The 19,393-nt window shown below is 40.8% G+C and overlaps 1 protein-coding gene across 1 annotated transcript in view; it reads left to right on the top strand.

The window, feature by feature from the left end:
* The window catches only part of LOC149152595 (uncharacterized), a 135,281-nt gene that overhangs the window by 69,859 nt on the left and 46,029 nt on the right, over positions 1-19,393 (top strand). The window contains exon 3 of the mRNA XM_089443536.1: positions 3,146-3,453. Coding sequence (XP_089299662.1) covers positions 3,146-3,453 — 308 coding nt within the window. The remainder of the gene's footprint in view (positions 1-3,145; positions 3,454-19,393) is intronic.

Raw genomic sequence — 19,393 nt, 5'->3', positions numbered from 1 at the left:
TTTTTTCCATAGATTCGTATTGGCCTCAGATCTGCGTCACTCGTATGCCTCAGACTACATTTTTGACAGATGATGTAGTAATCCTTTTGGAGGAGGACGAGTAGGTATTTTGCTATTTATAGTTGTTTGTTCATGTGAACGGGTGCCACTCTTGGGCAGGCCGACATGACCACTTGGGTTTGACCAAAAGACATAAAATTTAATTTTTCTTTTCTTTTTCCAATATAAATTTTCCTTTCTTTGAGCATGAAACCCATGCTACAAATAAAACGACCTAAGCATATTAAATATGCTTTTATAAATTTTCAAATGACAAAAATACATTATGAAGACAAATGCTAGTTACAAAATTCAACAGGATGAGGCTATGGTATTTACTTGAACTTCATCTTTATAGATACATATGAAATTTCCAGCTGGCCAAAATTGTCTTATTGCAGATTTGATTTTCACCTATCTTTTTCTTTACTGTTTGATAATTTGTAACACTAGTATGGATTGCTGATTTGACAGAAGTTAAATATGAAATTGTTAATTTTTTTAACATTAATATTTACGAAGATAGGGTAGATTAATTACTATGATTACAGCTGTCATAAAGTGATTTTTTTTAATGCATGGTAAGATTTCCCTCGAGAGCTGTTATAATGTATAAATAAAACAATATCAATAATGAACAATATTTCACCTCTTAACAAGGTAATGCGAGTGAAAACATACCAAAGTGTTAAGATCCAAAAAACCTCTAGGAAAGAGGTGAAATTTCTGAAGTTGCATTAATTTGACTAGATCCAGAAATTTCTACATGGCATCAAAGCTTTTGTGGTTGTTATCACTTTATGTCTAAGAGGGAGTTGGTATTCCAGTGGTGATGTACATAGGAGGGAATTGGTATTTCAATGGCGATGTATCTAGGAGGGGTGATTGATCTTGTTACTATTGTTGGGTGTGAAGTTGAATGAACCCTAGGTCTCTTGGGAAAAGTGCTTGAACCCTTCAAAAGATTTTTTCTACTTCATATATTGTCAATTTTTGCACTTGAGTATTGTTCAAGATGTGTAAGAAGATTCTCAGTCTTACAGAATGTGACAAGTTGGATGGATTGTATGTTGAAGGGATGAAATGTAGGTAACATTGTTCCTCATTCAGAAGATTGCGCCTTTGTTAAGAAGAATAGGAATTGTGGTTGATTCCCCCTTCATGATCTTTCTATCTATTGATGGAAATGCTATTGTATGCAGTCTTTATTTAATTCGGATTAGTTATACTTGCATAAACTTGTAGTAGATTCCTCTCAAAGAATTTCTATTTTATGGGACAGCAAAATGGGTTTGTTTGTAGGCTTTTCATTCGTGCTATAGTCATTCCTAAACTCATAGCTGCTGTCCTCATTAGTTGATCCTTGGCTTCACTTGCCTAATGGACTTGACGCTAGTTTTTATCCTCCATCACTCCATGCATAAAATCACTTTAACTAATTCTGTCTTGCTGAAGGTAACTTTTCTTAATCACCTTGAACCTTCTTGTAATAAGCTTTAGTAATTCTGAGTTAGGGAAGCCCTGCTTTAGTTGGGTAAGGGCCAACTTAATGAGTGGGAGAAGGTTATTGTGGTGACACTGTAATATCCCTAAGGAAATTTTATAGTAAATAACAGGCATGCAATTGACATAAAATTCACACAAACAAAAACATGCAACCAGAGCACCAGTTGACACCAAAAACTATGCTTATGAGCCATTTTATTAATGAACAGGAGTGTACAATAAAGGTGCTGGAAAGAATGCACCTGGGCTTGCTCAAGGCAAGCTAGCAAAGCCCCAAGTGAAATGCTGGCCACTCTCCTCTGCTCAATCACTATGCTGCCTTGGCTCTGCGCTGAAACTGCCCAGAAATGTGTTGCTGCCTGAAAGGATCTGCTGCTAGGGCCCTCTCCACTGCTCAAAAAATTACGAGAAATTAATCCCGGCCTCTCCTCAATAAACTCAGAATAACCCACGAAGGGTTTGGTCAAAACATGACCCTGGAAATTCGACCCTCTTTCGCTTGAGTGGCTCTGCTGCTGGGCAAATCGACCCGCCTATAGAATCTGCTGCCAAATGCCCCAAAAATGCCTGCAATCCCTGTTAGAAGGCTCCCCAGGCATTCCCTCCAAGTTTCCACCTCAAACCCCACTCACTCTTCAACCTCCCGGAGTGACTTTACCCAATACTGCGTAGTCCCTGCGCTGCTGTAGGTTTCCCACTGTAGTACGGCCTCACTGCTGCTGGTATGGTTCGGGACTAAGTAGAACTCCCTCCTTGAGCTGGCACTTGAAATCCATGAAAGCAAGAGCTGAGATCTCCGCTTGGAAACACTTGTGTGCTGAACAACACATGCAGACTTGGCTCCTACTCAAGCCGGTTATGTCAAGAGACAATTTCTGAAATGATAGATGAATGAACAAAATGAGAGTCCCTTCTTCCTTTTGTCAAGCCACCTCCAAGATTGCCCATGTGGGCTCACATTGAACTCCTCACACAAATTCCGCTCCAATGAGAGCGTACTCTCCATGTGGGCTGAAATTCCCTTGTGGTGGCCCCCACTCTCCACCAAGGCCACAATCTTTCCTCTAACTCTAATGTTGGAGTGCCTCTTACGCCAAAAATGAAATGTAGGTCCTCTAAGCCCACTTCTCCTAAGTGCATCCATGTAATAAACAAAAAATGAGCAAAATTGATATGTACTTAGTAAAATACTAAGTAGGAATATCACAGACACTGGATAACAGTTCCAAGTTGCCCTTGGGTTCTCACATTGTTGTTGGGACTCTTACACATTGGGTGAGAGTTTGAGTGGTAACAGTCCACAAAGTAAACATAATTGAGTTGAGCATATTTTAATTAGGGATTAAAATTGTTTTCATCTAGATAAATATTTGTTGTTTGATTGGATTTCTAACATTTGCTGAACAACTATCTTTTAATGATAGAAAAAAGAGAGCAATCCCTAATAAGTATAAATGAATAGATAGATAAGAACAAAGGCAATTTAAAATTCATCTGATTAGAATGATCTCTTCTAGATGTTTCTCACTTTAATTTCAACTATCTTTGTATTTGACTTGGGTTTCATAATTTTTGATAGCAACTTTTCTTGTTTTTCCAGGTATTCAAAGGATTTTGTTGATACTCACAGCCTTGTTATGCATGCGTATTATTCTCAAGAGGCTGATCGGTTGGCAGAACACAAGGCACTATATAAAGCTGTGTGTGTCCTTGTGGGGTGGAATCAAGATGTGCCACCTGATAATGCAAAGTCATATCAGTCGTTGGGTTTGATTGAAGCAAGAGCTAAACAAGAAGACCTTATTTTATGGCCCCCATTAATTATTGTTCATAATACACGTGTTGGAAAGCGTAAAGATGGACTTTGGGAGGGGATTGGAAATCAAGAGATGGACAAACTTCTTACAGGTTAATCCAACAACCGAGTTCTTTTCTTGTATATCTTTACATTGTCTTTCATCTAGAAAATAGAAAATCTTAAAAGCTTATTTGCAGCATGCTTTGCATGTCAAATAAAATAGTATTAATAAATAGATGTATAATTTTTATTACTGTTTTTATAATTCAATATCTCATTATATCTTCTGCATTGTTAATCTCATTATATGATTGTCTTCTACACTGTTATGAGTCATGACCCTATCCTGTATTGACATGTTTTTTGTAATTGTCTTCTAAACTTTTGTCTCCCTTGTCTTTACATACTCAAAAACAATCTAAGCATTAGCTTCAGTGTGCTCTCTGGGAAAACAGATTTCATGACACCATATCCTCAGTATCTTAATCAGAGAATGTTAAGGACGTACAGCTAACAGATATTTACTGGCCTTAGAAAACTTAAGAGGCTTCATTTATTTTGTAAATGATGTACTTTGAGGAGTAGAATATAATTATGCCATGACTACATTATAACTTCTGCAGCTGTCTATTTGACAAATCATTGTATTTTGAGGTGTAGAATATTTTTTTGCAATGAATACATTATAACATGTGCAGTGCTAAATGGTATCTTGTCAAAACATTTCTATTTGTATGCTAACTGTTAAAGATCTGAAATTTTATTTTATACATGAGACAGTTTCTGTCCAACTTGCTTGGTATAGCTTCAAGTCAAAATGGTGGCACTTGATAACTGTTTTCCCTGGACACAAATTTGTCAGGCAGAAGTCCACTATCTGTATTTCAAGCACCAAGCATTTTGGTATTTTGTCATGAGAAGCAAAGCCACTCAGGTTTATAGGCCATTTTGCTTGATACTAATGTAACAAATCATGAGATATTTTTTGGTACTTCAAATGTGTTGAACTTATGCTTATACTGAGAGAAAGGTGGGGGGTGAATCAGTATAAGATCCCCTTCTTTTTGAAAATATAAATGAACATTCATCAATCTTCATTAACTTCAAAATAATAAATACATGTAAACTCAAATAACAGTACAGAATGTTTAACGTGGAAACCCTTGTGTGCGAAAAGCACATAAACTTATATTTATAAATGTCTGTAGTCAACAACCTACTGTTACAAAGCTTGTAGCTACCAACCTACTGGAGACACCAATCTCCTTAGTTGAGGACCAACTCAGCAAGTTATTGTGTAGGCACCAACTTATTTGAGACTGTTGTTTTTTCACGATACTGGAGTCTAGGTTAGAATCTTACAATCACTGACGCTACCAATCCAAGTATCACAACAAACTACTTTGCACAGCGAAATATAAAAATGCAGTAAATCAACATGTTCACAAATATAAACAACTTTCTTTTCAAAACCCAACTTTGTTATATTAACAAACTGAGAGTACAACTGTCTAGGGCTTTCGTACCAGGGATAATGACCCTCATACATCCACTGATACAATAGTATAAGAACACGATACACTGACGGTCTAGTTGATGTAGTACACAATCATAGTCTTCTTGTTGTACCTTGAACACAACTGCTGGTCTTCTGCTCCCAATCTGCAACTCTTGCCTCTGTCAATGGTCTTGCTCCTTTAGGTCACTGAACTCAACTACTCCAACTGCTCTCTAGCTGATCGTTAGTCCTTCAACGCATCAACAGATAGAGACCCCGGTTGAGTTGTTCACAACTTCATTTGTGAACAACTCTCAACTGCCCACTGCTGCTCCTCGGCTCCTTTGGGACTTTGTCTCTCTAATGCCTTCTTGTGCTACTCTAATGAAGACAAACTTCGGGCCGGAGGGCTGCCACCTATCACTGCAAGATGTCCTTCTCTTCAATGAACTTGGGCTGGTGTAATATGTTCCTTTGACCTCCTTCCTTTGTCCTTCAAGAATCAATCACGAGCTTACACAATCTTCACCCTTCTTACTGTTGAGAAATCTAGTGTATCAATAGATAGGTGATTTCTCTACTTATGATAATTGCTTGTGATAGTATTTTACTTCTTGATTATGACTTTCTCTTCTTGAGTTATTATTGTGTTCTTTTCATCAAGACAATTACCAATTCATGAACAATAAAGAGATAAGAGACAGTATATAGACTGTCAGCGAGTCCAAAACCTCTCACTCTTTGAGAGGAAAACCCAAACAAATTCTTCTTATAGAACCTTCAATTGACGAATACCAAGACCATGACAAAGACCCTTGACACTAGAGCCCTTCCAAGACCAAGTCACTATCCTCCTCTTCAGCGTTAGATCAACGTTGCCCTTCTTCACGCTCTTCTCGGCTTCCTACAAAATTTCGGCCTCTTCTTGTAGGTTTGCAATCGTTTAGCTTCAGAACAGAAACCCTAGATCTGTTTTGGCTTCTCAAATAGTCTCCTCCTTGAGAGAGACTCTTCTCTCTCTAACTAGGCTTCCTTCAACGAAGTTTTCATTCACCCAAACGAGATCACCTTTATGTGACTGCAATCTTTCGACCTCCTCTTGACAACTTCGGATCTGCTTCCTTCGCACGTGTGAGGGTAAACTAGCCCAAAATAGTCCCAAAACGATGTCACTTCCTTCGCTACCTTGTCTCCTTCCTTCGCTAATGTTGAGGCTCCTTCTAGTATGATTTTTGCACTTGTTGTTAGAGACTTGCTTCACCGAATTCTTGTCTTCCAAATGAGGCCGAGCTCTGCTATATATAGTGGTTGGTTCATGATTGTTAGGCCGACATGATCTCTTGGAGTAGGCCGATTTCATCTCTCTAGAATTATCCTTCCTTTGTAGGCTGACTTGAGTGAGGACTAGTGACAAGGTCTTGGAGGGTGACTTACAAAACAAATTTGACCTTTTACAATGTGTAACATGCCTTCAATACATGACAATGACTCTTTAGACTTTTATGACAAGATGAAAAAATCCCTAAGGGCTCACAATGGGAGCCTTAACTAAAAATAAAATATCTTGCTCATGAAATCTATGATGCAAGCATTACAATAATTTTATTTTTCTTATTTACATTGTTTACATAAAATCACAATTACATGTCATTATGAAGACCGAACTTAGTTACACTTTTCAACACTTACGGTTGTCAAAGTCCTTATTGGCAAGCTGATCTAGGCTACTCTGAGCACCTACTTGTTTCCCTCCAAAACCCTCAATATGCCCAATTCAAGTTTGTCTAATCTGGACCTATCCTCTAGCAACAAAAGCAACTTAACCACATGTTGATGGTGCTGGACCCGCCAACATTAAGGGGATCTCCCAGTGAGAAGTCCCAACTAGACCTCAAACCGTTTGGAGTAGGAGTCCCAACAGTGGGTGGTAGTGTAATGCCTTGACCGCGGTAGTGCACAGAGATAAGTATGATAACTTTGGGTGAGAGAAAGTGTGTGACCTTGCGGAGAGTTAAGTGCGATGCATGAAGGTTCTCACACACGGAGGGGAAAAGGAAGTGTGCCTCTTAGAAGCTTTAATCGTACGCAGCTTGAAAGGAACACATGAGCATAATGACATCACAAGCTAAAATGCGGTATAGTCCACAAATTAAAGTGATGGGTTAATCCAACAACACGCATTCAACAGGATTCGTACAATGGCATACAAAGTAGTTCATAAGCAAATGTGTAAATTAAACAACATACATTACTAAAGAAACCATAATAGTCCAACTACAGTAACAACATATGCTTGAAAGCGTGCTGGCTCTGTTATTATTATAATAAGTGAAAGTCCCATCCATGCATACACCTTTGACGACCACTAGCCCCAGTAGTGGAACATTACAGTCAAGAACACCTGCTCCTCCAAAGAAGTATACTCTCTCTACACTGGAGAAACCAAGGCTCGTCACAATACTCCCAAGCCTTTTCTAAGCCTAAGCCTAGCCAAAAGCTTGGCTCCCAAAAGCCTGTTCTATGAGTTATGAAGTTCTATTTATAACAAAGGGCGGGGTGACCTTTGACATTCCCCTTTGTGGCTCTTTGATTACCCTCATGACTCTTCAACTTCTTTACAAATAACTCATTACATAACATGATGACCTTTCATATTCCACTAATGAAACTTGGAATTTCACTTACAACATATTTACAAATAATATTACATTTTCCACATGTACCCATGTAAGACAAAATAGGCTAGAGACAACCTAACAAGACAAAACACTATGACTCCGAAGTTTGGGGAAAGACCAACTCGGCAACATCCACTTGGTGCTTCTCGGTCACATATTGATGCCAAGCTTGGTACTGTGTGATGATGTCCCCAAACTGCTTGATGGTGTCTTTCTGATAGCGGACTCTTGCCTCCATAGCATCTGGGTATATGGTCTTGGAACCTGTATCCAACTCATCCTTATGTAACAAGCCATTACCATTACAAACGAGATGTGAATTATTATCATGAATACAAGGCATGCATATGATAGCTACATATGCATGCATCGCTTGCACTGCACTAGTGTTCATATTAAATTATGAAGAATTTCCAAGCATAGGATAAAAGACGTAATTGTTGAAGATACTAAATAAATACCTAACTCGCAAAAATATATTGAAATATGTATTTTAGTGTGTGTCGTCATCATAATAGGTAACCATAGAATATTATCCAAAATAAAAGATTAATACTCTATACTATACAAAATTAAAATGGAATATAAATTATACGAATAAATAAAAGGGACAAGTATAAATAAAAGAAATGAACATTTGAAAAAGATACTATGCATGTTATACAAAATTAAAAGAAAGAATATTTATATGTTATTTTACCTAACCCAACCAAACTCTTAAGGCACATTATAATATTAATATCATGGAGGGTGGTTGATATCATACGCATAGGTTCCAAAAATAAAATTAAGTCTGTCATCTCAAGGGAGACCACCGCCTCTAATTATAAATGCTTTACCCTCCTCACGAAGCCAACATAAAAGAGAAGCGGGCATGCAACTGACTGAAAGTTCGAGAAGAGCCCTTATGGAAGAATATAAAGGGAACAAAGACGAAGTAAAAAGGGAGAGGAAAATTTTCAGAAGAAGGAAGGGGAAATTTTTTAACAGAAAGTTACAGACAATAAGGACTGAGCGTTGGTTGTTCTTGAAATTTTGGGCACAGGGCCATATTTGTTAAATTTGGCAACTAGGGCCAAACTTCACCTTGGACAACTCATATGAGGCAGCGGATATTTTTATTGGATTCCTCTCTTCGAGAGGTGTAGCATCTAAAGATCATCTCATTTTGACATGTACATATGGAATTATGAATTTATTTTGTTTATGGACAAATTGTCAAGGTTGGCCACCAAATTAATGTAGGCTCAGAAGCCTAACAATCACGTCTATTCATCCTCAACGTTTGCATATAAATACATGGTGCTTCCTCCTCATTTAGACACTTCACTCACTCACATATCTCTCTCTCCTTCATTGATTGGGTACGGATTTCTGAGGCAACTCTCCACACATGCGAAGAAGGAAGGGTTTTTGTCCCTACGTTGACCAGCGTTGACCGAAGTTGCAGGAAGGCTGTTTTGACCAACATTGACTTGTTTTGACTGCGTTTTTGTAAGGGAGATCTCTGTTGGGTAGGTCGCATTTCTGGGCACAGAAATCGAGGCTGTTTGACCAATGTTGACTGTAGAAGGGTTTGCTGCAGCGTTGACTTTCGTTGACCAGATTTGATTGGATATTTTCAGATTGTTTTTGGGCTGATTTGACTCGCTGTTGGAGGCCGAGTTGACTGAGGTTGACTGAGTTGTTTTGGAGGTCAAAATCTGCCTTGTTGACCAACGTTGACTTTCTAGTTAGGGCTTTCTGTTACTGCTGTTTGACTGGTCAGATTTCTCTTTGATTGGGCAAGTGAATATTGTATATTGTACTCTCTCTTTCTGTGTTGAACTTTTGAAGAATAATAAGAATTGATCAAGGGTTTCCCCACTTTGGGGTTTGTCCCTGACTGATGCCATATCTTGTGTCCTCTTGTCTTGCCTTGTCTTCTACTATTATTGTTTATGTTCTATTTGCATTTTACTATCATGTTGACGTGATTGCTAAATTAGATATTGATATTGGGTTAATAAGAAAATTGAAGTAAAATTTCTCTTAAGCATAGAACATACCATTGTTATCTAAAATTAACATGGTATCAGAGCTCAGGTGAAGACAAAGCCCAAGCAAGAGTGAGGAGCAATCATTGAAATCCTTTGATCAAGGACAAGATTCAATGGCCTCCACATCCTACTTTAAGTCTGATGATAAGCTTCATGATAAGTTCGATTATCATGCATGGAAGATGTCTCTTGACTTGAATTTAGAAGAGCGAGATGTTATGGACTATGTGCAGGGAAAGATTTTAGAACCTCCTTCTAATGCACCTGCCACTGCTAAGACAAAGTACAAGAAGGGTGAAGTCAAAGCAAAGAAGATCATCAGGGATTCTATTCATAAGCATTTAGTTTCTTACGTCTTTGGTTTGAACACATCAAAAGATATATATGGTAGGTTGGTTGACATGTTCAAATCTAGCAATGCAAACCAACTTCTCTTTCTCAAAAACAAGCTAAATGATATAAAGAAGGGAAGAAGTGAAGACATTCAATCCTACTTCATCAGGATTACTGAGATAAAAAATGATCTTCTTTCGATTGGAAACGCTGTTGCTAATAGGGAGCTTACTCTCATTGCCCTTGGAGGACTCCCCCATGAATGGCACGTGTTCAACACCACTATTTTTAACAACGACAAGATTCCATGTTTTGAAGAATTGCTGACTAGATGTTCTCAAGAAGAAACAAGGATAATGGAACTAGATATGCCTTCAAATAGGAATGATCCTTTTGCATTCTCCGCTCATGCTAAAAAGAACAATACAGGTTCAAAGAAGCAATGTCAAGGAAGGTCGGGTTTCAAAAATTGAAGGAAGGGAAGATGCTTCATTTGCAACAAGTTTGGACACTATGCTAGGGAGTGTCCTAATAGAAGGGATACACCTCATGATGATGACAACCACAACAACAATCAAAGGAATGGCAGATTCAACAACCGAGGAAAAAGGAATGCTCCTGCTCCTCATCAAGGAAATGGTCACCCTCCCAAGAGATCAAGAAACACCAGGTATGATGAATCTAATGTTGTTGATAACAAGCAAAAATAATTTTATCTTATATCTGCCCTCTCTACTGCATCTCCTCCGGACACTTTGGGAAATTGGTTGATTGATAGTGGTGCCTCAAGGCACTTCACTGGGTATAAGGAAGCTCTTTCAAATCTGATTGAAAAGGATACAAATTTGGAAATTATCCTTGGAGACAATGCCACCTATCCCGTGAAGGGAGTTGGGAATGTTACTCTTCAATTGAATCAAGGTAACACCATTCATCTACAAGAAGTACTATATGTACCCGATCTAAAGAAGAACCTGGTATCTATCTCGGCAATGGAGGACAAAGGATTCAAGGTGGCATTCATCGATGGAAAGGTATGTGTGTGGAATAAAAATTTCAAAGATGCATTTACACTTGGATTCAGGGTTGATAACCTATATCAAAGTGGAGGAAGTCCATTGGGAGCTATGTCTTGCGACACATCACTTCAATCCGAATTATGGCACCAAAGGTTTGCTTATCTACATTATAAGGCTCTACCTGATGTGAGGAAGATGGTGACAGGTATGGCCGAATTTAAATTTGAACATGAAGGTGTTTGTCAGGGGTGTGCCGAAGGAAAGCATACAAGGGGACCATTCCCCTCAAATGATAACAAGACTACCGACATATTGCAATTGGTACATTCTGATCTATTTGGTATCATGCTCGTGAACTCATTGGGAGAATATTTATATTATGCTATCTTTATGGATGATTTCTCTCACAAGACTTGGATATATTTCTTGAAGAAGAAAGCTGAAGTATTCCCATGGTTCTGTTCTTACAAAGCTTTGGTCGAAAATCAAACCGGGAAGAAGATCAAAATATTGAGGACTGATAATGGAAACGAATATGAATCAAATGAGTTCAATAACTATTGTAGAGAAGCTGGCATTAAGAGGGAGCCTACTATTGCATATACTTTCGAACAAAATGGTGTTGCTGGAAGGAAGAACCGTTCTATTGTAGAAGCCACACGTGCCATGCTTCATGATTAAAGCCTTCCGAAGTTCTTATGGGCCGAAGCTGCAGACACTGCCATGTATGTTCAAAATAGATGCCCTCATCAAGCATTGTACTCTAAAACTTCGGAAGAAGTTTTCACCGGTAAGAAACCTGATGTTTCTCACTTTAGAATTTTTGGTAGCCCCGTATATTTTCATGTGCCAAAAGAAAAGAGAAGCAAATGGGATGCTTCTGGGAAGAAAGGAACGTTTGTGGGCTACAGTGAAACTTCTAAGGCATATAGAATCTATGTTCCTAGTCAAAGAGAAGTGTAGATAAGTCATGATGTCACCTTAGATGAGGATGCTACCCTTGGGGAATATTAGTAACCTTCCTATTCCAAGGAAGGACAAAGAAGCAGATTCAAGAAAGCAGGGAGAACCGCAGGATGAGCCGAGGCCCGATACTAAAGGACTAATGGATCCCATTGATCCACCCCGTCATGAGCCCTCCTCCTCAAAAAGGAGACCCTCATGGCTTAGGGAAACTCTCGAAGATGCCGAGAGACATGTTGCACCTAGGGGGACATTTCGTGAAAGTAAGAAGTTGAATAGGTACCAAGGGTACTTAACTGCAATGAGCACCATTGTTCAATCTGAGCTTTTCACATTCGAAGAAGCTGTGAAGCACCAAGTTTGGAAGGATGCTATGAACGAAGAGTATGAGTCGATTATGAAGAATGATGTCTGGGATGTGGTCCCTAGACCCAAGGACAAATCCGTTGTCACCTCGAAATGGCTCTACAAGATCAAGCATGGAGCTGATGGAAGTGCTGAAAAGTTCAAGGCTAGGTTTGTTGCTCGAGGCTTCTCTCAAAAGGAAGGTGTGGACTACGATGAGATATTTGCACCTGTTGCCCGATATACCACCATCCGTTCGATTATAGCCCTTGCTGCCTCACAAGGATGGAATCTACACCAGATGGATGTCAAGACCGCCTTCTTACATGGTTCAATTAAGGAGGAAGTCTATGTAGAACAACCCGAGGGGTTCGAAGTTCAAGATCGTTAGACACGTATGTAGATTGAAGAAAGGCCTCTATGGGTTGTGTTAGTGTCAGTCTTGTTAGTTTATCACCTGGATCAAAAATGCTTTTACTATGTTTTTCCAGGCTTTCAAAATCAAATTTTTCTGTTACTAGGTTTACACAACAAATTTGGTCATTGTATGGTCAACCTAAAGATGAAGTCATTGTTTGAATATTCACTCATGCTAGTCGCCTATCACACTTTATGAAGATGCCACAATGAAAATGGGTCAGTCATCATCATCATTCCATTAAGACTCAGGGCATCCATTAGGTCGCTAGGGTTTCCAAGGTCCGTCATTTCCATGAATAAAACCAGCGGTGAGTAAAACATAACAAAGCAACTTTTGGAGAATTGATCTTGATTTTTCACACACTCCTCATACTCTCATGATATCAAAGGTTCCAGAAAAAGAAGCTCCAGCACTCAGGAAAGCAAAGGACATCTCAGGTTTGCAATGGTAAAGGTAAAATCTGTCTTCATAAAGTGAAAATCAGTTTCTAAAGGAGGGTGGGTCCCATTTATTTTTGAAAAAGTGAGGAAATTTTCCCTATATAAACTCAAAAAGCCCCATAACTCCTTCATTCATATCCTACTCACTCTTTATCATCAAGCTCTCTCGCCCAAAAAAGCAAAAAACTTGTCTTCCTAGGAGAAATTAGCAAAAATTTGAAGGCGCTACGCATAGAAGCACTGCATTGCGCTTAGGAGACAGGTGCTGTGTGTAGAAGCACTGCGCATAGGAACATTGCGTTGCGCGCAGGACAGTGTGCCCCAAAATTCATCAAAACTCTCCCAAAACTCATTTTTTCACTTGCGAGCTTGATTTCACTGAATTCTAAGCTAAGGAACAAGTAAGTACATCATCATCCTCCATCTTTTGCTTTCCCAATTTCATCTCATGTCAATAATTCTTCAAGTTAGGGTTTGTAGCAAATTTTGCATAGGAAATGTTAGGGTAAAAATGGCCATCATTATTTTTGATTTCAAAAACATGTAAAATGATATCCTACACCTGTATACATGTTTAATGAGCCATTTTGACCATTTTACCCACCTCAAAACAAAGTTTAAACACTAAAAAAGCAAAACCCTAGCTCATTCCTAGAGGTTTTTTTTGGCAAATTTCATCATAAACCCTCTTGTTTCCAGCTGCAAGCAAAGCATCTTTCCACTATTTCTCCACTCATTTTCATCCGCTTTCAAAGTCATTTCACCTTTCCTAAGACCCCTTCCATCATTTTGTCAGACTGCAACACAATCAACTCCTATCCTTTCATCAAACAATGCTTTGAGGATGTCCACTGCTTGGAATTTTGCAAAAGGGTGAGCGAGACAGGATTTCATGAGCAACTAACAGATTGGGTAGCAACACAACTAAAAGGAGAGACTGTTGTCATTGCTGGTATTGAGTTCAGTTTCTCAGTGGCCTCCATCTCAATAACAACTGGGTTACCGGACAATGGCGAATATTGGTTCAAAGGAATGAACCTAGATCTTGAAAACTACAAGCCTTTCTTAAAAACGCCATACAAAGATACACATACTCACCTCTTGCCTTTCAGATATTTATTGGAGAAATATGCCCCTTTAATGAAAATTGTCATGAGGTTCTTCACTTGTGAAGGTAGATTCTCCAGGTTGTATGCCTATCATATTCGCCTCCTGATGCATTTCACATCTCAAAAGCCACTCAACATGTGTAATTATCTATTCAGGAGCATTTCCAAAATGTTTGAAAAGATACAATTAAAGGACAAAGAGCACTCCCCAAGCTTGTTCCATCACAGTCTCATCAAAACCATTGTCCTTCACCAGCTGGCAGAGAGAGGTATGGCTTGGGAAGCCTTTTTGGAAGCAGCCTTGAAATGGCATGAGGAAAATGCAGCATCTTAGTCTCCAAGTGCGCCAAAACAACAAACAGAGGTGGGGTCATCTAGCAAAACAATGGAGAAGACTCAACTATCCAAACCTGAGGTGACTAAAGTGTATAAGAAAGGGCAGAGGCTTGTGTTTTCTTCTCACAAAGAGAAAGGGGCCAAGCCTTCTTCATCAACAAAGCAAGAATCGACAGCAAAGGATAAAGACACAGTTGAACATGAGTTTGAACTAATTGATCTAGAGACTGAGGATCATACCACAAACATGAGACAGACTATCAGGGATAAGGACTACCAAATCAAAGAGCTGGCAATCAATTTGGAAAGGGCAAAGTATGTCATATCATTCCTTGAATAGGAAAACAATGAACTCAAAGCAAAGGAGCTGATACTAGAAAAGGAAAAAGCTAAGTTAATGCAACAAATTGGCAAAGGTAAGGAGATCATGACATCAAGCGAGCCTGAAGCATCAGAGGTGAGAGGAAAAATGAAAAGACAAAGAACAAGAGGCCTCAAGAAAGCTTTGCAAGAGGAACAAGAACAAATTCTGCTTAATGAGGATCTTGACCTAGAAGATAGGATCGCCCTAGAGGTTCATCAAGATAAAGAATATTGGCTTAATAGGGTGAATGAACACTTGGAGAAGCTCCTTGAGAAGGCAAACAGAGACAATCAATTGCTCAGACACATGGCGCATCACTATCAAGCTCAAAACATGATCGCCAATGTCAAGGTAAAACAACTTGAAAACAAGCTCAAGGAGGCCAAAAAAGACCAAAAGGATGAGGGAAACTTGGAGATGCTTGTTGAAGCATCCATGAAGCTATAACAAACCTATTTTTACACCTTCCCTCCAATTTTGAGCAAATTCTGAGCATTTTGAGTTTTTTGACAAATTTTGGTCTAAGTTCAGAAATTCAGCTGCTCCAGAAGGCGCTGCGCTTTTTCCTCAGGCCTCCATTTGAGGAAAGGTCTACATTTTTGGAAAGGTCTTTCCATCCTCTAAAAACCCATTTGCCCAGATTTTGGAGAGGTGGTGATCCGGATTTAAACAGGAACGCAACAAATTACAGAGATAACCATATACACAAAGATGCAACGGAAATAATACTTCATTTCATTAATGGAAAATACTGAAATATGCTTACAACCAGAAATGGAAATAAACCAGCTAGGGCGATGGTAGCTTATCTCTGAGAAGAGATGTGGTGGCTACATGCCTCTGAACTGTGTTACAATGAGGCTCGAAGGCCTATTTATTGTTGAGAAACAATGGAAAACCCTTAACATTCCAAAACCTAACCCTAGGAGATGAAACGCCAAACTGTGGGCCCCGTTTGGGTAAATTGGTACATCAACTTCCCGAGGTCGTAACTTTGGCATACGATCTCCGTTTGACGCGTACAATAGCTCGTTAGAAAGATCTATCCGAGCACTACCACTTTAGGAAGGGCAACATCGGTCCATGGACCCATGTTGCCCCCAGATTTCCCAAAAAACGTCGTTTAGGGCCTCAAAACGGCTCCAGAAGTTCAGGACCCGAAAAACTGCTAAAAATAGTAAGTTGTGCTACAATTAAGGAAACTGAAAATGCTGAGAGAAACAATGGTGGGGGTCCAGGTGGACTTGGCAGGTGGCCACGAATATCCACCTGGATCATTCCTCCCCCCTTAGGAAGCAATGGTCCCCATTGCGTTGAGTTCCTCCATGAGATGAGGAAACTTTTGCTGAACTTGTTCCCTGGTGAGCCACTTGCCCTGCTGAAGGAGTTGGCCTGCTTTGACAACTCGATACAGTTGGATATTTTGTTGGCGAGTGTTCTTGATCTGTGTGTCCATGATCCGATCAGTTGCAGCTTGTTCCATGCAATCTGGATTTAATTCTGTGGGTTTGAGCTGTTCTGCAATGTCGGATGTGTCTAGCAATGGTGGAAAGTATGGCCGAAGGCGGTCCACATTGAACACTGGGTGCAGGCCAAGGAATGGGGGAATGTTGAGCTCAAATGCATTGTCTCCCATAGCCTTAGTAATGGTGTAAGGACCATATCAGAGTGGTCTCAATTTTCGATAGGCTCTAGTAAGGCGTTCCTTTTGCAAATGCAACCAGACTTTGTCGCCCACCTGAAACTTGTGTGGCACCCGATGTTGATCATGTCGCTGCTTGTTCTTGGCATTTGATTTCTCAAGAATGTCATGGACCTGCTGGCGAATATGTTGGATGCGTTCAATGAAGCTGGTGGCCTTATCTGTTTCGGACTGGACATGAGCTGAATTTAAGTGAGTAGCTGCAAGTGGCATGGCCACATCAATGGGGCATAGTGGCTGGAATCCCAAACCCACCTGAAAAGGGCTATGGCCAGTGGAGCTGTGAAGAGCTCGGTTGTAGCTGTGCTGAACATAGGGGAGGCTCTCGTCCCATGTGTGTGGATGCTTTGAGTTATACATGCGCAGAATGTGCACAATCATCCTATTGACAACCTCTGTCTGGCCATCAGTTTGAGGATGGAAGGCTGTGGACTTCGTGAGTTTGGTGTCCAGCATTGACCAGAGACTGGACCAAAATGTGCTGAGAAACCGACTGTCCCGATCTGAGATGATAGACTGTGGGATCCCAAAGTGCACCCACACTCGTTCAAAGAAGAGTTTAGCAGTGGCTTCTGCTGTGGTATTCTTCTTGTAGGCCGCTATAATGGCCATCTTCGAGAACCTGTCGACGACCACAAAAACACAGTCATTTCCATGCTTAGTGGAAGGAAGGCCTGACATGTAATCCATGGAGATGGATTCCCAAGGTCGACTAGGGGTAGGCAACGGGGTATAGAGGCCGTGCTTCTTAATGGTCGGTTTGGCAATGGCACAGGCAGTACATGATCTGATGTACTTCCCAACATCCTGTCGAAGATTCGGCCAATAGAAATAATTTTGCAGTACTGCCACTGTTTTCTCGACCCCGAAATGCCCAGCAGCCCGACTGTAGTGTGCTTCCCAAATCATCTTGGCACGCTCGCTTGAAGGAACACAAAGGTGACCCAGGTGGCATAACAGGGCATCCTGGAGGTGAAAATCTGGAATATGCCGGCCCTCCAAGAGTGTCTGGTATGTGTGGCCGAATTCTGGGTCGCTTTTGTAGAGAAGTGGCCAATCAGAAGTCTCGTGCCCACAAGAGTTGAGCACGGTGGTTAACGCCATGATTGGTGGTCGACTGAGGCAATCTGCAACATTATTGGTGCTGCCCTTCTTATACTTGATATTCAAGTGGAACTGTTGCAGGTATGTAGACCACTTCTGATGGCGATCATTCTGCAATTTCCCTTGGGTCTGTATGAACTGCAGGGGTCGGTGGTCTGTGTGGATGACCGTTTCCTTCCCCAAAATGTAATGCTTCCATTGTCGGCAGGCCTGTACAATGGAATACATCTCTTTATCATAAGTGGGGTACTTCCGGACTGTGTCTGCAAGTGTTTCACTGTGATATGCCACTGGATGTCCATGTTGAGTAAGGACTGCCCCAATAGCATAGTCAGACGCATCGGTCTCGACCTCAAATGGTTGTTGTAAATCTGGTAATGCGAGCACTGGTGCCGTGCAGAGGCGATCCTTCAACTCCATGAATGCCTTCTGTTGAGATTCAGACCAAAAGAATTTTGCTTTCGCCCCTCCCTTGGTGACTTGACTCAAGGGCCAAGTAATATGAGAAAACCCCAACACGAACCTGCGGTAGAAGTTGGCAAGACCTAGAAAGCTGCGGAGCTCTGTTAGAGTGGTTGGAGATGGCCAATCCCGAATGACTTGGATCTTGGCTGGATCGACATGCACCCCCTGTTCATCAATGACGTATCCCAGATACTGAACCTGGGTCATGCCAAAAGTGCATTTCTCCAAATTGGCACATAGCTTGTGTTGCCGCAGTGTTTGGAGAACCTGTCGGATGTGGTGGAGGTGCTCTTCCCAACTCTGGCTGAAGATCAGAATGTCATCCAAGTATACTACTACAAAGGAGTTGGTGAATAGCTGCAAGATGTTATCCATTAGCCTCATGAAGGTTGCAGGAGCATTCGTCAATCCGAAAGGCATAACCAACCATTCGAAAAGGCCCTCCTTGGATTTGAAGGCAGTCTTCCACACATCAGAGGGTTCGATTGGTACCTGGTGATATCCTGACTTCAGATCGATCTTGCTGAAATATTTCGCCCCCTTTAGTTGGTCTAGGAGGTCATCAATCCGCGGGATCGGGTACCTATTACGGACGGTGATCTTGTTCAGCGCCCGATAGTCAAGACAGAGTCTCCACGTCCCATCCCTCTTCTGTACCAACACGATCGGGCTCCCACAAGGTGATGAACTCGGACGGATGTGACCTTTCTGCAGGAGCTCCTGAATCTGCCTCTTGATTTCATTGTTCTCCAGAACGGAGCGCCGATAAATTGGTCCATTGGGTAGCGGCGCACCTGGGGTCAGATCGATGGAGTGCTTGACCTGACAGTGCAGAGGAACCCCTGCAGGGGAGGTGAAGATGTCCTCGTACTCCACAACCTTGTCCATCTGTAGTTGTCGTGCAGAGGGACCCCGTCTGGAGGCCGCGGCCACCGTCTTCTTCTTTCCTTGAGGGCGTATCATCAGGGAAACAAATTTCCTGGTTTTGGAAATGATCTTACTGCATTGTTTTGCAGTAATCAAAGAGATGGCGGTAGGTGGTGCTACCTTTGGTATCCTGTACAACTTATTTCTCAATGTAATAATAACAGCACGGGGCCTTGATTCATACACAGCATGTCGCTTCCACAAGTATGGCTGTCCTAATAATACATCACAAACTTCAAGGGGAGCAATGTCACACAATACCTCATCCGTGAAGGGCTTGATGTTGTATGGAAGGCGACACTGCTGG

The sequence above is a fragment of the Pinus tabuliformis genome, chromosome 9 (genome assembly GCF_031772625.1).
Source record: "Pinus tabuliformis cultivar Carrire ecotype Pingquan chromosome 9, CPIR1, whole genome shotgun sequence".
Classification (NCBI taxonomy): Eukaryota; Viridiplantae; Streptophyta; class Pinopsida; order Pinales; family Pinaceae; genus Pinus; species Pinus tabuliformis.
Note: the sequence above shows the minus strand (reverse complement) of the source record. Positions and strands in the feature narration are given on the sequence as shown.